Source organism: Camelus ferus, chromosome 3 (genome assembly GCF_009834535.1).
Source record: "Camelus ferus isolate YT-003-E chromosome 3, BCGSAC_Cfer_1.0, whole genome shotgun sequence".
NCBI lineage: Eukaryota > Metazoa > Chordata > Mammalia > Artiodactyla > Camelidae > Camelus > Camelus ferus.
In genome coordinates, this window is record NC_045698.1 from 92,181,337 (window position 1) to 92,198,702 (window position 17,366).

The following is a 17,366-nucleotide window of genomic DNA, read 5'->3' on the forward strand; positions in this document are numbered from 1 at the left end:
TTCAGTCTTTTGCTTACCTAATCAGATTTGTGTTCTTACCCAATGTTCACTAGGTCACCATACAGCCTCTTCCCCACCCCACAACAGTACTTAATTAAGCCCCTACTTGGGGTCATTCTGTGTCTAAGCCAGGAGTAAAGAAATGGAAGAGCAGCTACCTAGTCTCAGACTTGCAGGATTGGTTAAGTGGGTTTGACATAGTTCTGTTTCTCAGTGATCCTTATGTGCAAGCAGTGGTGTCTCCCTCCAGGCCAGGTTCCATGTTCCTGAGAGGACTGGAATCAGGCAGACAGATCTGTGGCATCACATCCCACCCAATCTCAGCTTCGATGTCCACCATACCACCCTCTTCTCCCTTGGCAAGAGGACTGGTGACCATCCCATTCCACCTCCAGCTGTGCTGCACCTCCTCCACTTCCCCTTGGGGAACAGGCAGTCTCTTACCACACAACCAAACTCTGAAGATGAGAAGTGCTTTGCAAAGAGGTATCAGCCAAGTGTTCGGGGAGACACTAGGCACAAAAAGAATCTTGTTGCATTTGTTTTCTTGGCTTTTCCTTCCAGGTCACTGGCAGATCTAAAGTCCTACAAATCTCCTTACTCAGTATTCACACCTTTCCCCATAAATTTATTTAAATGTCTGTCATTTAACGAGTACCATAACTACTCATGGTTTAGGTACATTCCCTTTCTTGGTCTACAATCCTGCAGCAGTTCCCACTTGAGCTGGTGGATGTTTTTGAGCTTTGGAGAGATCTCAGCCCTATGCCTGCTTCCCTCAGCCTGCTGGAAGGATGTCCTCTGTAAAAAGCCCAGTCAGCTGCTGGCAGAAAAGCTCACAATTCCAGGTTTGCAACATTTGTCACCACCACCACCAATCTCTCCCACTGCTTTAGGAGCCCCTGCTGTCTCCTCATTACATTTTATTTTAAAAAGGAAACAAAGCCAACCAATAGTCATTCATTCACTTCACCCATGACTGAAAGATCAGTCAGTCCTGATTTCTTTTCCCCGGGAGGTGGCAGGTAGGACAGACTTTGAACATTTCTGCAGCAGGGTTTCGACTCTTCTAGGGAGATGATGTGGAACAGATAACTAGGATGACAGTCCATCCATATAAACGGGGGTCTAGGGCACTGCAGACCACTGCTTGCTGAAGCATCCTCCCGCAGAAGGGAGATAAGGGCCTCACCCCACTGCCTATAACAAAATGTATCTGCACTTCTTTTCTAGACAAAGATGAAAGGGGTCAACATTATTTCTGAAGACCTCAATATTTGAATTCTATTTTGATTATAGAATGATTTCACTGAACTATTTTGGAATCAAAATGTGGCTAGGTGCCTGGTCTCCCTCAATGACTTCACGTGGCTTTTCAAAGGGGAGGAGGCAGTGCTGACTTGGTAAAATGAGTGAAAAGATCCAAGCCAGCAACACAGTCAAAGTCCAGACGAGGGATCGGTAAATACAACGTACCTGAAAGACAGGCCTTGAGCAGATTCCTCTGGTAGACATTAACTCATTAAATTGACCATGACTGTAAATATAAACTTTGCCCCCATCTCACCTGGCAACCATAAAAGAGGCGGATTTGTCTATAAAAGGATGCAGAAACTGTCCCCAGCTTTCAGGCTCCAATATCCCGTCAAGATGTGGCACCTCAAACTCTTCGCAGTACTTATGATCTGCCTGTTGCTGTTAGGCCAGGTAAGGAAAGGATACATATGTTGGGGTTGTGGGGATGGTGGTGGTGGTGGAATTGTGGGCAGAACTTCAGAGAGCCAGATTCAGTCCTGAGGAATGGTCCTTCTGCTCTGGGTCTATAGCATGGGGGGAGGTGGGGTTCTTCCAAGTGCACAGCAGGGGGTCAGCTCTTGTATATCTGAGGTGAGTGTTTTGCCCCACAGGTAGGTGGCTCCCCAATACCGGAACTGAGTTCAGCAAAGAGAAGGCCAAGGAGAATGACCCCATTTTGGAGAGGGGTTTACCTCAGGCCCATTGGAGCTTCTTGCCAGGACGACTCTGAGTGCATCACAAAGCTATGCAGGTACTGCACAAACCTGGGAGCAGGGCTGGGCCCAACAGGCCTGGGAGGCTGGGCAAAGGGGCCATCAGCACACACACAGACCTAAGAATAAAACTGGGCTAGAGGACTGCCTGGGCTAAAGCTGGGAGCTCCATGGAGGAGAATCCCTCAAGAGTTAACAGCCAAGAACAGCTCCACACAAGTACCATGAAAAAGCAGCGCCTTTCCTTTCTTCACTCTAACCTGAGCCCGGATATCAAGCAGAGGAAGGAAATGCAGCAGAGGGTGCTCTGGGCACTGCTAGATCTGTGTCTTAAAAATCACCTTTTCTTTTCCCTCAGAAAAAGACGCTGTTCCCTGAGTGTGGCCCAGGAATGATGCACACACCAGGGGAAAAGAGGACAGCACTCGCCTACAACAACGCTCCGTTCTATGGAATACTGACATACTGCATTTGGCTGGAGACGCTTAAGTGAAGCAATCTTGTGTTTTTAATATTTAAAGACAGATGTATGCTTTAAATTGGTCTCCGTTCCTTCTTAGAATATTGGTATGTAGGTAAGCATAACTTAACTTGTGAACTTAAGAGTTTATTTTTCTATGTATACTATTAAATGTCTGAAATGGAAATTTTGGCAGCCTGGAATTCACACTTTTGAAGGGAAGGATTCATTTTGTATACTATGGAAAAAACAGTACTGCCTAACAATAACAATGTGTTAACTTCTCAATCAGGAAAGTGCAGTGGGAATTAATTTTTTTAAAGAAACACACCACTAGGCTAAAGGCAAAAGTTTAGTACACCTAGTGACTAACCTCAGCAAGTTCACCAGCTATGGCCCTGGCTCCTAGCCCTTCACTCCATGTTAAGAACTTGAGTGAGGTGTCAGAGATAGGCAACGCTGGCACTCAGGACCTGACGATGTGCCCAAGTTCGCCCAGGAACAGAGGCAGAACTGGAAGAAAAACCTAGTTTAATGAAACAATAAAAGCCCAAGGCACCAAGAATAACAAAAAGGATGTGTTTGAGATTTCTGTTGAAGCAGGGTGAATTTTCATCTATGCAGAAGGATCCATGGCCAGCCAGGTCAGAGTTTCTGTAATCAGAAAATAAGACCTGGACTGATGGGACCAGACTTTTAAAGAAGAGTAGCTTTGGACCCTAAAATACAAAACAGAAATTACACAAAAGGGGCGAAGTAAGAGTTGAAGAAGTGTAGAGAGCACAGTGTTTATAAACTTTAATACAGAAAATCTATTTGATATTTATTAAACTTAGTTTCTCCAGCTATGGTTTGGCATTATACAAAGCATCTTAATGACACAGTAGAGTTAAAAAGATCTTTACAAATTGAAATGTGATACCCTTGTCTCCAAATATTTTAATTGCCATAAATTTGTTTAAAAATACACATTAAACGCATGTTTGACACTCTAAACTTTCTATAATCTCAATACCACAAAATACATATAATATACTATACAGATGTGGAAAAATCTAGTTAGTATATAATACTTTGCTCACCATTAACAGCTTTTAGTATGTGAAATGCACGTACTGACTTAGAAATCCTAGCTTTTGAGCCCCAAAAGTACCTCTGAAATTTTAAAGTATTCCAACAAATAAAAATCACAGTATATAATTGAAATTTTGGTTGAAAATGTCAGATGCCGAAATATTCTGGATAAAAGAAATGTCAAACAAAGATGTGGATCATGTACAAAACAAAGGCGTCCTATCAGACGCTAGCAGTACCTTTCTGTAGAATCAACAAGGCTTTGAATTTATCAGCGGCATTACCTCCCCTCCAGAATCCCCCCCCAAATATCAAACCGTTATTCACCAAATAATTTTAATTTCAAATAAGATAAAAGGATTTTCAATAAATATATAAGCATCTCTATCCTCCATATACAAAATTTCTTAAAATCATTCAGAACGGAGGCTAGATAGAAATTTTCTTAACTGTGCTTACCAACCCCACATCTGGTCCTCAGAGGTGCCTTTTCAGGCACTACCCACTGGGCCAGCTCTTGTTGGTGAGCCTTGCCCTTCCCCACCCTGCCCCACGCCACGCGGACCCCAGTACTGTTGAATGCTCATCTCAGTGTTTTGCCAGGTGTGTGCATAAAGTTGTAAAATGGGGACACTTCTTGAATAACAACAACAAACCCAACTGTATGGATAATCATGGCATTGATCTGAAAGGCAGCATTTCCAAATAGGTATTTTCCAGAGAGGAACATAGCAGGTGGAAAGTTCCAATAGTTAAAAGCTAAAAAGAAACCCCATGTGGAAGCAGTAAGAAGTCAAAACTGAATATTATTAGAATTTCTGGGTGAGAGCTTTTTTCCATGCGCATTTAGAGAGCTTTTTTGTCTGTCTCTTTTTAAGAATGGCAATTTATGCTTAGCTGAGCAATGGCGGCAAGGAGAGATCAAAGCTGACATTCCTGAAAGTCAACTTCATTTTATGATGATTACTTAGGCTGCTATTTTAGGTTGCTTAAAGATCTTGGAGACTTGGGTTAGACTCTAATGCCTTATTCTGTGATCATAAAGAAGATGTTTAGATATTCTTTCCATTCGTTTTTCTGGTGACAGTAAATTCTTTTTAATTAACTATAGGGTTCACGTGAATAGAATCAGCACCTATTTTACCAACTATTAATAACTCACTTCCTGTCATTTGCCAGCTTGGTTCTGGGATCTAAGGGTCTAAACTGAAATTTCTCCCATTAGTGAATATGTGAAAGATATGCTCAGAAATATGACCAATTTGGCCTCTTGTCACTACATATTCCAAGTCATTCAATACTTTTCTATTTATTTTAATGAATAGCAACCTTAGATTTGCAATATTATTATTGGAAAAAAGTCTGCCTCTCCAACACATAGATACATGAAATTGAAATATGTGTTCCACATAATTAGGGAATATGAGTTATAGGAATCTATATGGATTTGAAATGTTTTGCTTCAATTTATTTAGGATTAAAAAAAAATCATCACAATCTGCCTAGAACATCATTCCCAGTAGGTGTTCCTGGGACTCAGAGGCAATCTTCTATAATGCAAAATATATAATGAGGCCATTTTGTTCAATTAGCAACTGGAAAATTAAAATCCTTCCCACCCTGTAAGAGCCCTATTATAATACAGAAGGGCTCAAATGTATTTTAAAAGTTAATTTACTACAAATCATAGTAATTAAGCTTTAACAATCTAAAAGGAATACACATTGCACCCTTGAACATTAATATTCAAGGTGTCAACAAGAAAGTGTCTTAGATCAATTTAATAAATAATGTGGAAATAGTTGCACTAAGCTAAAATACTAAACACACACATTTTGGACAAACTAATTTCATGTTTTCATACATACATACATACATATATATAAAGTGTGTATGTGTACATAATTTTAAAATCCAAAGTTGCATACCCTCACACTTAGAAGAACGCACAGCATACGACTCTCCTCTACACAACTAGGTATCACCGACTGGAGCTTTGTGGGCTGCCCTGAAACTCCACAGAGTGCTGCTGGCCTCCAGAGCCAGAACTTTCATTTAGAACAGGTGCATTTTGTAGGCTCTTGCTTCACAATGCAAGTTCATTCGATAAAGGTAATTTCTCAAAGTTTCTATCTTTAAATACAAAATGATACTGTCTGAACTAGCTGATTAAACCTTTCTTTAATGAAAAGAAACAAACAACAATTAAAAAACAACAACAACAGTGAATCTAATAAAGCCACAAGTGTGTCATTCAAAGTGCAGCCCTGGTGCCTGTGGATCCATCAGTGTGAGAGCTCCCCTAGAGCACAGGCATGTGTGGGCACGTGCACACCTTACTCTAGATAGCTTTTACACTGGAGAATTAAATCAGTGATGGTTAATTAACCTTCTCTATTCTTCAGCAACTACGGCTGTAAATTTATCTGAAGTACTCACTGCTTATAAAGTCAGTTCTTGGCTACTTGCCCAGAAAAAGCTAGCACTGAAGCAAGAAATGGGGTGAATGCTTCCCAGCCAGACTGGATCTGGCATGGGCTGTGGAATTCTGAATCACCCAGAGGGAAGTGCTCCTCACAGCTGGGCAAGACTATACCATGTGACAACTTCATCCGCCAAAATCTGTTCGTTGGTTGCCTGTAAAGAGTCCAGTGGTGTAGGCTGCTGCCTCCTGGCATAAAGTGTGGTCTTAGAGCAGTCAACAGAGCAGTGTTTAAAACAGTTGCTATTTTTATAATTAACTATATATTAAGTACAAGTCTCAGACTAAGTACATTTTTAGCCATTTGTGAAATTCAGTTTTTAATGGTTAGAGAACACTGAAGACACCTACTGAGGAAGGAGGAATGGTCACCCGTAAAGGAGTCCAAAGTATGTGCCGAAGTAGATGAAGACACACAGACAGAACTTTGAGGAGATGGACACAGAGGAGAGGGAGTGGTGTTTCCACAGACTGTTACACTGAAAATTCAATTATTTAGAACAGGATTTTGATCCACTGCCCACTACTACCTGGTGGGAAGAACCCTCCACAATAAAAAGCTTGAAAAATTCATTTTCCAAGAATTAACACAGTTTGAGAGAGAGAGTGTTTTAGAGCAGCACCATAAAACATTGCAGGAAATTCTGCTTTAACAAATTATCAGTGTGATCCGGGAAATGCTCCTGTTGCCTTTCGGGTCAGACAAGAGACTAGAACACACTAGAACTTAGAAGTGCTTCACTGGCTGCTCTTGCTTAAAGTCTAAAAGCTCAGAGGATATTTTTTCCATTTCTAAGATATCACTGAAAATTACAGAATCAGAGTCAGACAAATCAGAGAAGGACAAGACATACATTTACTTGATTAACTGTGGCAAGTTTCTTACTGAGTACCTACCATGATCACTGAGAAGCTGTCCTCTTAAGGAAAACTGTTCCAAAAACACACAAGGATTAAGTAACAAATATAACACAGGCAATTTCTCCAAGAGAAAAATCAACATAATTTGGAGATTTCAATCCTCAGTGATAATACATAAAAACAACGAGGTACAAAGCCATTAAGAAGCTCTGTATGAGGCCACAGGACAAGGAAAGTTCACGAGCTTCAGGATGTGTAAAAGAGACTCAGACACAGAGGATTCACTACACCACTGGGCTTGGAGATTTTCTATCCCTTCTTTCCCATTTCAAGCCTTAGCAATCTTCTATAAATAGCAGGGCAATCCTTTTCTCCGATTGGATGGATTCAGTTTTGCAACTGGGAGAAGGACAAACTGTTATTTGAAGCAGCATTACCCAATAGGTTAAACTAAGTCATGTACCAAAGCGTTAGCTTTTCTGAAAGAATTTTTATATGACCCTAAGGACGACCGAAAAGGGAAGAGAATTTAACATTATTACCGCAGAAGACCAACCATATGCACGATCTGGTCCTGGTGTAAAACTTCATCTGTAAACAATCCAGAATCTTCACTTAAAGGTTAAGATTTAAGGCACACCAGACATAAAAGGGGCACTACAAACAACAGACAGAAGGTACATTTCTCACCTTTGACTCCTATATGCACCTTACAGGGAAAGGTGCTTTGATATACAACTCTTACAGAGCTGGCTTCTTAAGCTCTACCCCTGCTCTCCCCACTTCCCAAGAGAGCTCACACTGAACTAAATTAGCTACTTTTCTAGTGTGAAATTTCTGATCCCATCAGAAATATAGATCATTGATAAGAGTCTTCATAATACAAAGGGAGTAAACATAAGATAAGTTTAAGAGGAGAAATTCATCATCTCTACATCAGGCAACAGAACTCTAAATTGTACAGCAAAAGCACACACACCACAGTTCCAGACCATTCCTACATCAGCCATGCATGCTCCTATCAGAGCATCACAATCTAGTGTGAGAAAAAAATTTAAATTAGAATGCTGAAGAGAGATTTTACCCTACAAACATCACCAATGAAAGAGAGATAGGCAGCAACCTCAGGAGTTGGATCATCCTTTGTTCAACAGTAACATACTCTGTCTTAAGTGTCAAATTATTAGTAACAAAAAAGAACACATGGTTTTAATAAAATCCATAAGGTTCGAGATTGTCCTCTTATGAAGCCCTTCATACGATAAGCTTCTCTGAGAAAGTCTGCCTGCCTTCTCCTGTAATGCATTAAATGCAGGTTACAGTCACCTTGTGATTGCTATAGTGTTATTAACACATGTTCACAGTTCTTGAAATAATGCATACCAAATTAGACACATTTCATTTTACATCCACGTAGAATGCTATCTTCTCATATTTAAGTGATTTTTCATGTGTAGAGTATCCTTAATACTAAGTATAAATTCTGCAGTAATAAAATTGTAGTTAAGATTTGAAGTAATATCAGGTAGTAGGTAAAAAAGAACATTTCCATATTTTAGATGAACCAACTCTTACTCTTAGAAGAGCTACCACAAAAAGACACTATTATTAGGTAACAAAGTTCCCAAAGTATATAAATAAAAATGCCTATACTAAATTTACACTAAATATTCAACAGAGTAAATTTATAGGCAGAAATAACTAAGTTTTAAACTAGCTCCGACCCTGGAACTTAAAAAAATTAAAATAAATAGAATTTCAATTGATTAGTTATGAATTGCAATCGAAATTTCAATCTTATGACAGATCACTGAAACCATCTTATCAACGTGCCGCAGATTTAAAAGCATTTAGATCATTTTTCATATTGGGAATACTGAAGGGGTCAAATGACATGATGGCTTTGGGTTATAAAAAACAACACATGAACCAGGGAGGAGAAAACCATTCCTCATTCTTAGTGTCGACTAGGTGGTGTGTTATGGCAGTTTTCCTTCGTGACGTGACACAGTGTTGTGGAGAAAATCAGAGGCAACAAGAATGTGTTCAGTTCAAGATACCAACTTGGCATCCTGGCGAAGCCAGTGCAGTCCCTGCCGGGTGTAACGAACCAGGTCTGTCATGATGCTTGCGTTAAAGATGAGAGGGCCCATTACTTTATCCAGTTCCGCAAAGAATTCTAGAAAACCAAAAACATTCATTAAACGATGCACACTCTTGAATCGCTGCTTTAAAAATTTTAGACTGTAAAATATTATTCATATGAAGTAAAAAACACCCCCTTCTGCACTAAAATGATAACTGTCCATATTTTAGAACAAACCACCCCACAGTCTCTCAAGGGCTATTTTTTTCCCTAAGTTACGAAACATTTTAAAGAGACTGTATGGTCAGGAATTAAGAGTTATACATATAAGCAGAATTCCACTAATGGAAATTGCTAGTATGCTGAAAACATTATTGAAATGGAGATCTACTGCTACAATGTACTATAATTCAAGGCATTCTCCCTGTACTGTTTTTGTATAAGAAATAAGTGGTACAAAAAAGGGTATTCTCTGCATGTTTCCCATAAGAGCCCTGTGAGGTTAGACGGTTGCAACAGCCTGTATCCAACCTTTCTGCTGTAATCATATGCCACGCAACAATGATAAACTAAATCTCATGTTTTAAACAGTAGTTTAAAAATGTAAGGGACAGAAGTAAAAGGATTTTTCCTATGTGAACAAATACAGACTGCTATGTATGTAAGGCAGAGTGTAGAGAGAGGAAGGGAAGAAAGTATCCTAACATTTGATCCCAATGTAATTTTCAGAGAAGACAGAGGGGTGAAGGATTCAGTAAGGAGAGTTTTTACATGCGTAGAGATGATTAAGGCCTCAGTATACTCAAGCAAGGCAAGAAGCAATCAAACAGTTGAGGAGAAAAGGGCCTTCTTTATAGAATTCCAGCTAATATATGCAGAAGGAATATGAGAATAAAAAAATTCCTGATGAATTTTCTTTTTGCTAATGGAATTGGAATAGATGTAGAAAGTGATCATCGAGGGATGCTAGAATCGTTAAGTTAAATAGGGACTTTTACATCAAACGGAGTCAGGCCAACACCACCTGAATGAATAGTCAAAGCAACACTAAAAAAGGGATAACCATTACAAGCCTCGTAATACGATGTAACAGGAAATACAGAGTACCACCTATGAAAAGTTCTTATCTAAAATAATGAACTTCAATCTAATCAAGTCTCAAGATACAACTATCAGTATGAAGGAAATAAGGGGGACATAAGAGCAAGCTAAATGATACCATGAGGAAGTAATCAGTCAAATCCAGAATATGAAACATTCTATGGCCCAGTTTCTCCTTGACATCAGTGGCATGGTAAAATAAAAAGAAAAGAAAAGAAAAGAGAAAGGAAAGGAAAGGAAAAGAAGGTGAAGGAGGGGAAATTATTTATTTAAGAGACTGATCAATGAATGTTTGGATCCTGTTGGAAACAAATTCAATTGTTAAAAAAAAATGCACATTTGAGACAACAGGGAGGGCAAGAAAGAAGGAAGGAAGGGAGGAAAGGAGGAAGGGAGAGAGGGAGAGAGGGAGGGAGGGAGGGAGGGAGGGAGGAAGGAAGGAAGGAAGGAAGGAAGGAAGGAAGGAAGGAAAAAGGAAAGGAAAGGAAAGGAAAGGAAAGGAAAGGAAAGGAAAGGAAAGGAAAGGAAAGGAAAGGAAAGGAAAAAAGAAAGGAAAGGAAAAATAATCCTAGAAAACTGGCATAAGGGAGAATTACGTAGGGGTGACTTAAGAATTTCAGCTTTGTAACCTTTCCTAAGTAGTACTGACAATATTTAAAACTTTAGGAACAAATTAGGTTTTTAGAAATACAAGTTTATGTTATATGTTGGGGTTCCCTTTCTACCTTCCTCCCACCATTACCCCTCTTTATGTATTGGAATCTATCATATTCACGGGATTACCTGTTCATACTATGAGTATTGAAATATACTCTGTAACAAAAGGACAGTTGATGGATTGGCTGCTTTAAGTGTTTCTCTACAAAGAAGCTGCCTGAATAAATGGTACATGTAAGTTTTTATTACAGATATTATTAAAATAAGATGGTGTTTATACAGTACATTTCCTAAGGTCTTTAAATACTTTAAAATTCTCAGTGTTCTTAGTTTGGGAGATAAACTTGAGGTTCACAGCCTTAATGAACTAATATTAAAGAATGCTAAAAATTTATTCATTCTGTAGTCTCTTTTATCACGTAAGTTTCTTCTAATGCATGTAAAAATCCAGTATGAACATGCTTTCTTATATACTAAAATCTCATAGATACCAGATGTCTGGATGTTATCCTATGCCAATGGCCAAATTACTGTTAACCATCCCAGAGCAGAATATACATTTTATTACTTTTATAGTATGAGCTGCACTGAATGTGCCTGGACAAAGGCATTCTTGTCTTAGACCACAGACTATTTTTTGTTTAGTTTGTGTTACCACTATAGTGCAAGGTATTTTTTGACCAGATCCAGTACATTTATATGAATACTAAGCAATGAAGATTAGCAAACTAGTTATTATTAACTCTAGATTAGATAATAAACTAAATGCACACCAGACACTTAATTAGATCATAAAAGCTCCTTTTAATAATTTCACCCTTCAGAGTTTCTCCAGAGACCTCCCTACCTCTTTGCTCTTTGGAAAGCTGTTCGGCTTGGTCCCAAATTTCGGTGGCATAGAGGAAGTTGGATGTAACCTGAACATAGGTGGCTGCCATGTGGTGGATCCTCTGTGGAATGGTCACTGAAGAACCACTTGCTGAAGCACTACTGGCCCCAGAAGAATAATTTCCTGAATTGCCTGGCGACAGCTTTGGAGAAACAGGGGAAGGCATCCCAACAGCTTTGCTACACACAGAGAAACAGGAAGTTTATTCACATGGATATGATGAGAGTGATGAAATCAATGTCCTACTGGCTCTTCCTACAGGAAGGCTTTTAAAATTTAAAGATTCTTTTTTTTTTTAAACTTTTATTGAATAATAGTCATTTTACAATGTTGTGTCAAATTCTAGTGTAGAGCGCAATTTTTCAGTTATATACGAACATATATATATTCAGTCACATTTTTTTTTCTGCTATGAGCTACAACAAGATCTTGTTTATATTTCTCTGCGCTATACAGTATAATCTTGTTTATCTATTCTGCATTTTAAAACCCCAGTCTGTCCCTTTCCACCCCCCGCCCCCCTAAAGATTCTTTTAAACTAGAAAGGTTTCCAGAGAAAGACAATTTCTTTTAAACAAATATTTAGCTCACTGAAAACCACTGTGAGTTATCATCTTATCTAGACTGTTTCAACAAATGGCAACAGAACAAGAGATAAGAAAGAACTGAAAAAGTCATACACCTTGCTGGTGGTAGCAGCAGTTCAAAGACTCAGATGCTTGATCACCTCACTCCCAGCTCAACACACACTCTATTTCTATATTGGGTGTATATATAACAATTTCAAATTGTTTTATAGAAAACTGAGTGGATTAACAATTGAACAACAACAACAACAACAAAACTGTGGTAGTAGATAGAAACATCTTACTTCTGGTACTCTCCTCACTGAACCAAGTTACTCAGACCTGACAAAGAGGTACAGCTTTCTCAATCAACTGCAATCACCTCAAGCTTCCTGTCAATTATTTCTTAGGAAACATATGATGAAATCTGGCAGATTCATTTCAGCAGTACTGAAATTTGTGAAAATGCCCAAGATCATAAAAAAAGGAAAATCAAATAAAAATTAGGAGGAAAAAAACTATTTGGTAAGAATATTTTTATCTGCACTTTTAGTACTGGGTGGTTAAGAAAATACATAAGGGCAAAGGCAGAATGTCAATTAACATAAATAAAATAACTGAAAAAATAAACTTACAAAAAAAAGATTTCATGGTGTTCTTCCTCCTTTTGGGGGATGAGGGAATGGGAGTGATGTGAGGATGGAAGAGAAATTACAATAATGGCACTGTTATTAAATTCTGGCAGTGTCATGACACAAGTAAAGATAAGCACACTGTGATAAAAACCCAACTAGCTACTGGATGTTAAACTGTGGGAAGGGCTGAGGTGCTGTAAAAAAACTCAGACTTCTGCTGGTGAAATGTCCCTTCCCTAATCTGTCTAAGATCATGTTCACCAACATATTTTCAATTAAAAAAAAAAAGACAACTTTAAAAAATATTTTATTAGAGATGGTCTTAATTTTTTAAAAAGTTGTCATCTTTCCATTTTTGGAAAATGATCAAACCCATTTCACTTTTACATAAAAATAAATTAACTTGTTACATAATATTTTATAGAATAAAGTTTACCTACCTTCCCAAGCCTGGTGATGGTGCTTGAGAATTATTATAAGAATTCTGTGGAGAAAAGAGAATGTACTTAATTAAAAAAACCCAAAAAACAGAAACACACACCACTTATGGGGTACTAAATATATCCAAAAGCACTGGGTCAGTACTGATCTTCAACTTTATTTAGGTGAGAGCTGGCGTGTTCTGGAAGACTGAAAGGAAGAGACAGAGAATGAGTAACAGTCAGATGGATAAAGAGGAGGGGAGAGGGCAGAGAGAAGTAAGTCCCACTGTGTACAAAGGCTGCAGAACAGGGAATGTATGTGACCCTACACTTTTCCTGGAGCAGAGGTTTAGACAAGGAACAAGACAGAGAGACCACGAGGGCCTTGCAGGTCAGGGTCAGACGCTTGGACTTGACTTTGCAGGCAATGGTAAGCTACTAAAGGGGTTCAAAGTCACAACCAGGACAGAATTTTAGGAAAACTTATTTTGTGGTCTCATGAGAAAACATAGGAAGACATTTTAGGAGACTAAGAGAACAGTCTAAGGAAGTAAAGTGAAAACAAGAGACCATTAAAAAGTATAAATTAGGTTTTATGATAAAAATAGGCTACATCTACTGAAATGTCAAGAGCTACTACTGCACATGGCTGCATAGGTTCTACGATCAGATATGAGTGCATGTTAAAACTTTCCAAGAAGCCTCAAACTATTTGAAAGTTCCCAAATAGTAATTCCTCCCCTGCTGTGGCAGGTAAAACATGAGGGCACTTTAGCGGTGGGGATAGATTTTACAAATTTTGTCTCCCAGGGAATGGACACTCCTCTTTTGCACACTTACCTTCAGGTGCTCTGTCAGTGACTTTGAATACTTCAGAGCAGTTTCTTTCTTCAGTTTGAATAGCCTCAGGTACAGCAAAGACTGGCATCGCAGGCTAGCCAATTAAAAAGGGCAGCTTATTTACCAGGACAGCAGACTCTGGCCACATCTGCATAGACAACCTTTGCATTGTGCAAGAGTACAGGGCTGGTTCATGTGAGCAGACTGTGACATAAGGTCAACAACACTAACCCTTAAGCAGAATTGAAAGGTCTTATTATGCTCTTATTATGGTACACAACTTAGGGAGGGGAGAGAAGGGGAAGAGACCTAGGACTAGCCTCCTTTTTGCTGACATTCAAAAATCAGAACCACACCATAGGACACCAACATGTCATTATAACATATACATTAAAACCTCACTGAGGGGCAGAATCTTTAGATCAAACTATAAATAATCTAAAACAACAAAACCAGCTCAACAATGAATATTACAACTCTGGTGTAACATACAGACACCCAACATGGCTTACAAAGGCGCTGCATGATCATCACTGCCTACCTCTCCAGTTACTTTTACTTATTCCTCTCTGGTCTTTTAGTTCCTTGATAGAAAAGCTTCCAGTTTCTTTTCACTATCCAGCCCTTGTACATGTTCCCTCTACCTAAAGACTAGGTCTCCCTACACTCTACTCATACAGTTACATAAACTTGTCCTTCAAAGTACTTAACTCATATACTTGTATGGTTATTTGATTAAATTATGGCTCCTCACACTAAACACTAGACTCCATGACAAATAGAACTGTGTCAGTTTTATCCACAGCTGCATTCCCAGCTGTTAAACACAGTGCCAGGTAAAGTAAAAACCTATAACAAATGAACTGATAATTTAAAAAAAAAAAAAAGAACTGATAATATCTCTCTGGGGCAAGCAAACAACCCATATTCTTTATTCTGAACAAGATAAATGTTTGCTCCCTAAAGTAAGGTATATGGATATGTAATGGAAAGAAATGATACCAAAAGAAGAGACTAGGAAAGTGACCACTTAAGACAATTAAGAGTTCTAGTATCAGTCCCACTCTACACAAAGCTTTTGTCACAAAGACAATGGATCAGAGATACAACTTAAAATCTTTCAGTTCTTTTCTACTTTACCCATCAAGAATAGATTTATGCTGTAACTGGACAACTATAGGACACTGATAAAAGAAACCAAAGATGACACAAACAGCTGAAAAGATATACTGTGTACTTGGGTTAAAGAATCAATATTGTTAAAATGACCATACTATGCAAGGCAATCTACAGATCCAATGCAATTCCTATCAAAACACCAATGGCATTTTTCACAGAACTATGGGGAATATAGCCAATACTTTGTAATAACTATAAATGAAAAGTAACCTTTAAAAACAAATAAATTTAGAATTTGTAAAGAAACACATAAGACCCCAAACAGTCAAAACAATCTTGAGAAAGAAGAAAAAAGCTGGCGGAGTCATGCTCCCTGATTTTGGACTATACTACAAAGCTATAGTAATCAATATGGATCAGTAGAACAGGACTGAGAGCCCAGAAACAACACCATGCACTTACAGTCAATCGATCTACAACAAATAAGGCAACAATATACAATCGAGAAAAGACAGTCTATTCAATAAGTGGTGCTGGGAAAACTAGACAGCTATACGTAAAACAGTAAAATTCAGAACATTCTCTAACGCCATACACAAAAATAAACTCAAAATTAAATACTTGACTGTAAGGCCAGATACTATAAAACCCCTAGAGGAAAACACAGGCAGAATACTCTTTGACATAAATTGCAGCAGTAATTTTTTGGATCCATCTCCCAGAGTAATGGAAGTAAAAAGCAAAAATAAAAAAAGGAGACCTAATTAGACATAAAAGCTTTTGTACAGCAAAGGAAACCATTGATAAAACAAAAAGACAACCGACTGAAAGGGGGAAAATACTTGCAAATGATACGACCAATAAGGGATATTATCCAACATATACAAACAGCTCATACAACTCAACATCAAAAAAAGGAAAAAAAAAGGGGGCAGAAGACCTGAACAGGCATTTTTCCAAAGAGAAGATGCAGATAAGCAACAGGCACATGAAAAGATGCTAAACATCACTAATCAACTGGGAAATGAAAAACAAACTACAGTGCAGTATCACCTCATACCTGTCAGAACTGCTATCATCAAAAAGAACACAGATAACAAATACTGACAAGGATGTGGAGAAAAGGGAATCCTCATACACTGTTGGTGTAGGAATGTAAATTGGTGCAGCCACTGTATAAAACAGTATGGAGGTTTCTCAAAAAAATAAAAACAAAACTACTATATGACCCAGAAATTTCACTCCTGGGTATCTATCTGGGAAACAAAACAAAACAAACACTAATTCAAAAAGATACATGCACCCCAATGTTCATAGCAGCATTACTTACAAATTGCCAAGATATGGAAGCAACCTAAGTGTCCAACAACAGATGAAAGGATAAAGAAGATGTGGTGTGTACACCCAAACACACAGACACACATACAATGGAATTCTTTTCAACCATTAAAAAAATGAAATTTTGTCATTTGTAACAACATGGATGGACTTGCAGGGTATTATGCTAAGTGAAATAAGTCAGACAGAGAAAGACAAATACTATTCATCACTTATATGTGGAATCTAAAAAAAGACAACAAACTAGTGAATATAACAAAAAAGAATCAGATTCACAGACACAGAGAACAAACTAGTGGTTATGGAGTGGGGGGTGGGGATACAGAGGTAGGGGAGAGGGAGGTACAAACCACTGGGTATAAGATAAGCTCAAAGATGTACTGTACAACATGGGGAGTATAACCAATACTTTGTAATAACTATAAATGAAAAGTAACCTTTAAAACTGTATAAATATTTTTAATTCAAAAAATTAAATCAGAAGAAAAAAGAATAAATTTATGACTGTGTAATGGAAGGCTGATTCAAGGATAACTTTCAGAAGAACACAGCACAATTTATTAATGAAACTGCCTTGTCATCTAGCAGAGGCTAAAACACACAACACTTACTTACCAAAGTACTGTGAGTCTTTTATCTGCAGCTGTAGCATCTGGTGCCAAGTAATTCTTTAGCTTCATAGTGTATCTGTGGGTTAATATAACAACAACAACAAAAATGACACAAAATATAATACATCATCTGTCTTTGACTTCTTTAGTCTTCTAAACATTAGAATCAAAAATGAAGGCAAAAATACCCACTGAAGTATCTAGTTCTCCTTATCC

General features: G+C 38.2%; 2 protein-coding genes across 6 annotated transcripts in view; one reads left to right on the forward strand and one right to left on the reverse strand.

Annotated features, from left to right (window-relative positions):
- The first annotated feature begins 1,455 nt into the window (after window positions 1-1,455).
- Window positions 1,456-3,036, forward strand: LEAP2 (liver enriched antimicrobial peptide 2). The gene is made up of 3 exons (XM_006179603.3): window positions 1,456-1,707; window positions 1,908-2,047; window positions 2,368-3,036. Exons 1-3 carry the CDS (start codon window positions 1,534-1,536, stop codon window positions 2,402-2,404), a joined length of 351 nt encoding a protein of 116 aa, XP_006179665.3. The 5' UTR covers window positions 1,456-1,533; the 3' UTR covers window positions 2,405-3,036.
- A 235-nt stretch (window positions 3,037-3,271) lies between these two features.
- AFF4 (AF4/FMR2 family member 4) overlaps window positions 3,272-17,366 on the reverse strand; it is a 75,417-nt gene continuing 61,322 nt past the window's right edge. For all 5 annotated transcript variants that reach the window (XM_032476725.1, XM_032476723.1, XM_032476724.1 and 2 more), the window contains 5 exons: window positions 17,155-17,226; window positions 14,083-14,176; window positions 13,261-13,304; window positions 11,578-11,798; window positions 3,272-9,065 (listed from right to left, as the gene is read on the reverse strand). In XM_032476725.1, the coding sequence (XP_032332616.1) occupies window positions 8,938-9,065; window positions 11,578-11,798; window positions 13,261-13,304; window positions 14,083-14,176; window positions 17,155-17,226 (559 nt within the window). In that variant the 3' untranslated portion in view covers window positions 3,272-8,937. The remainder of the gene's footprint in view (window positions 9,066-11,577; window positions 11,799-13,260; window positions 13,305-14,082; window positions 14,177-17,154; window positions 17,227-17,366) is intronic.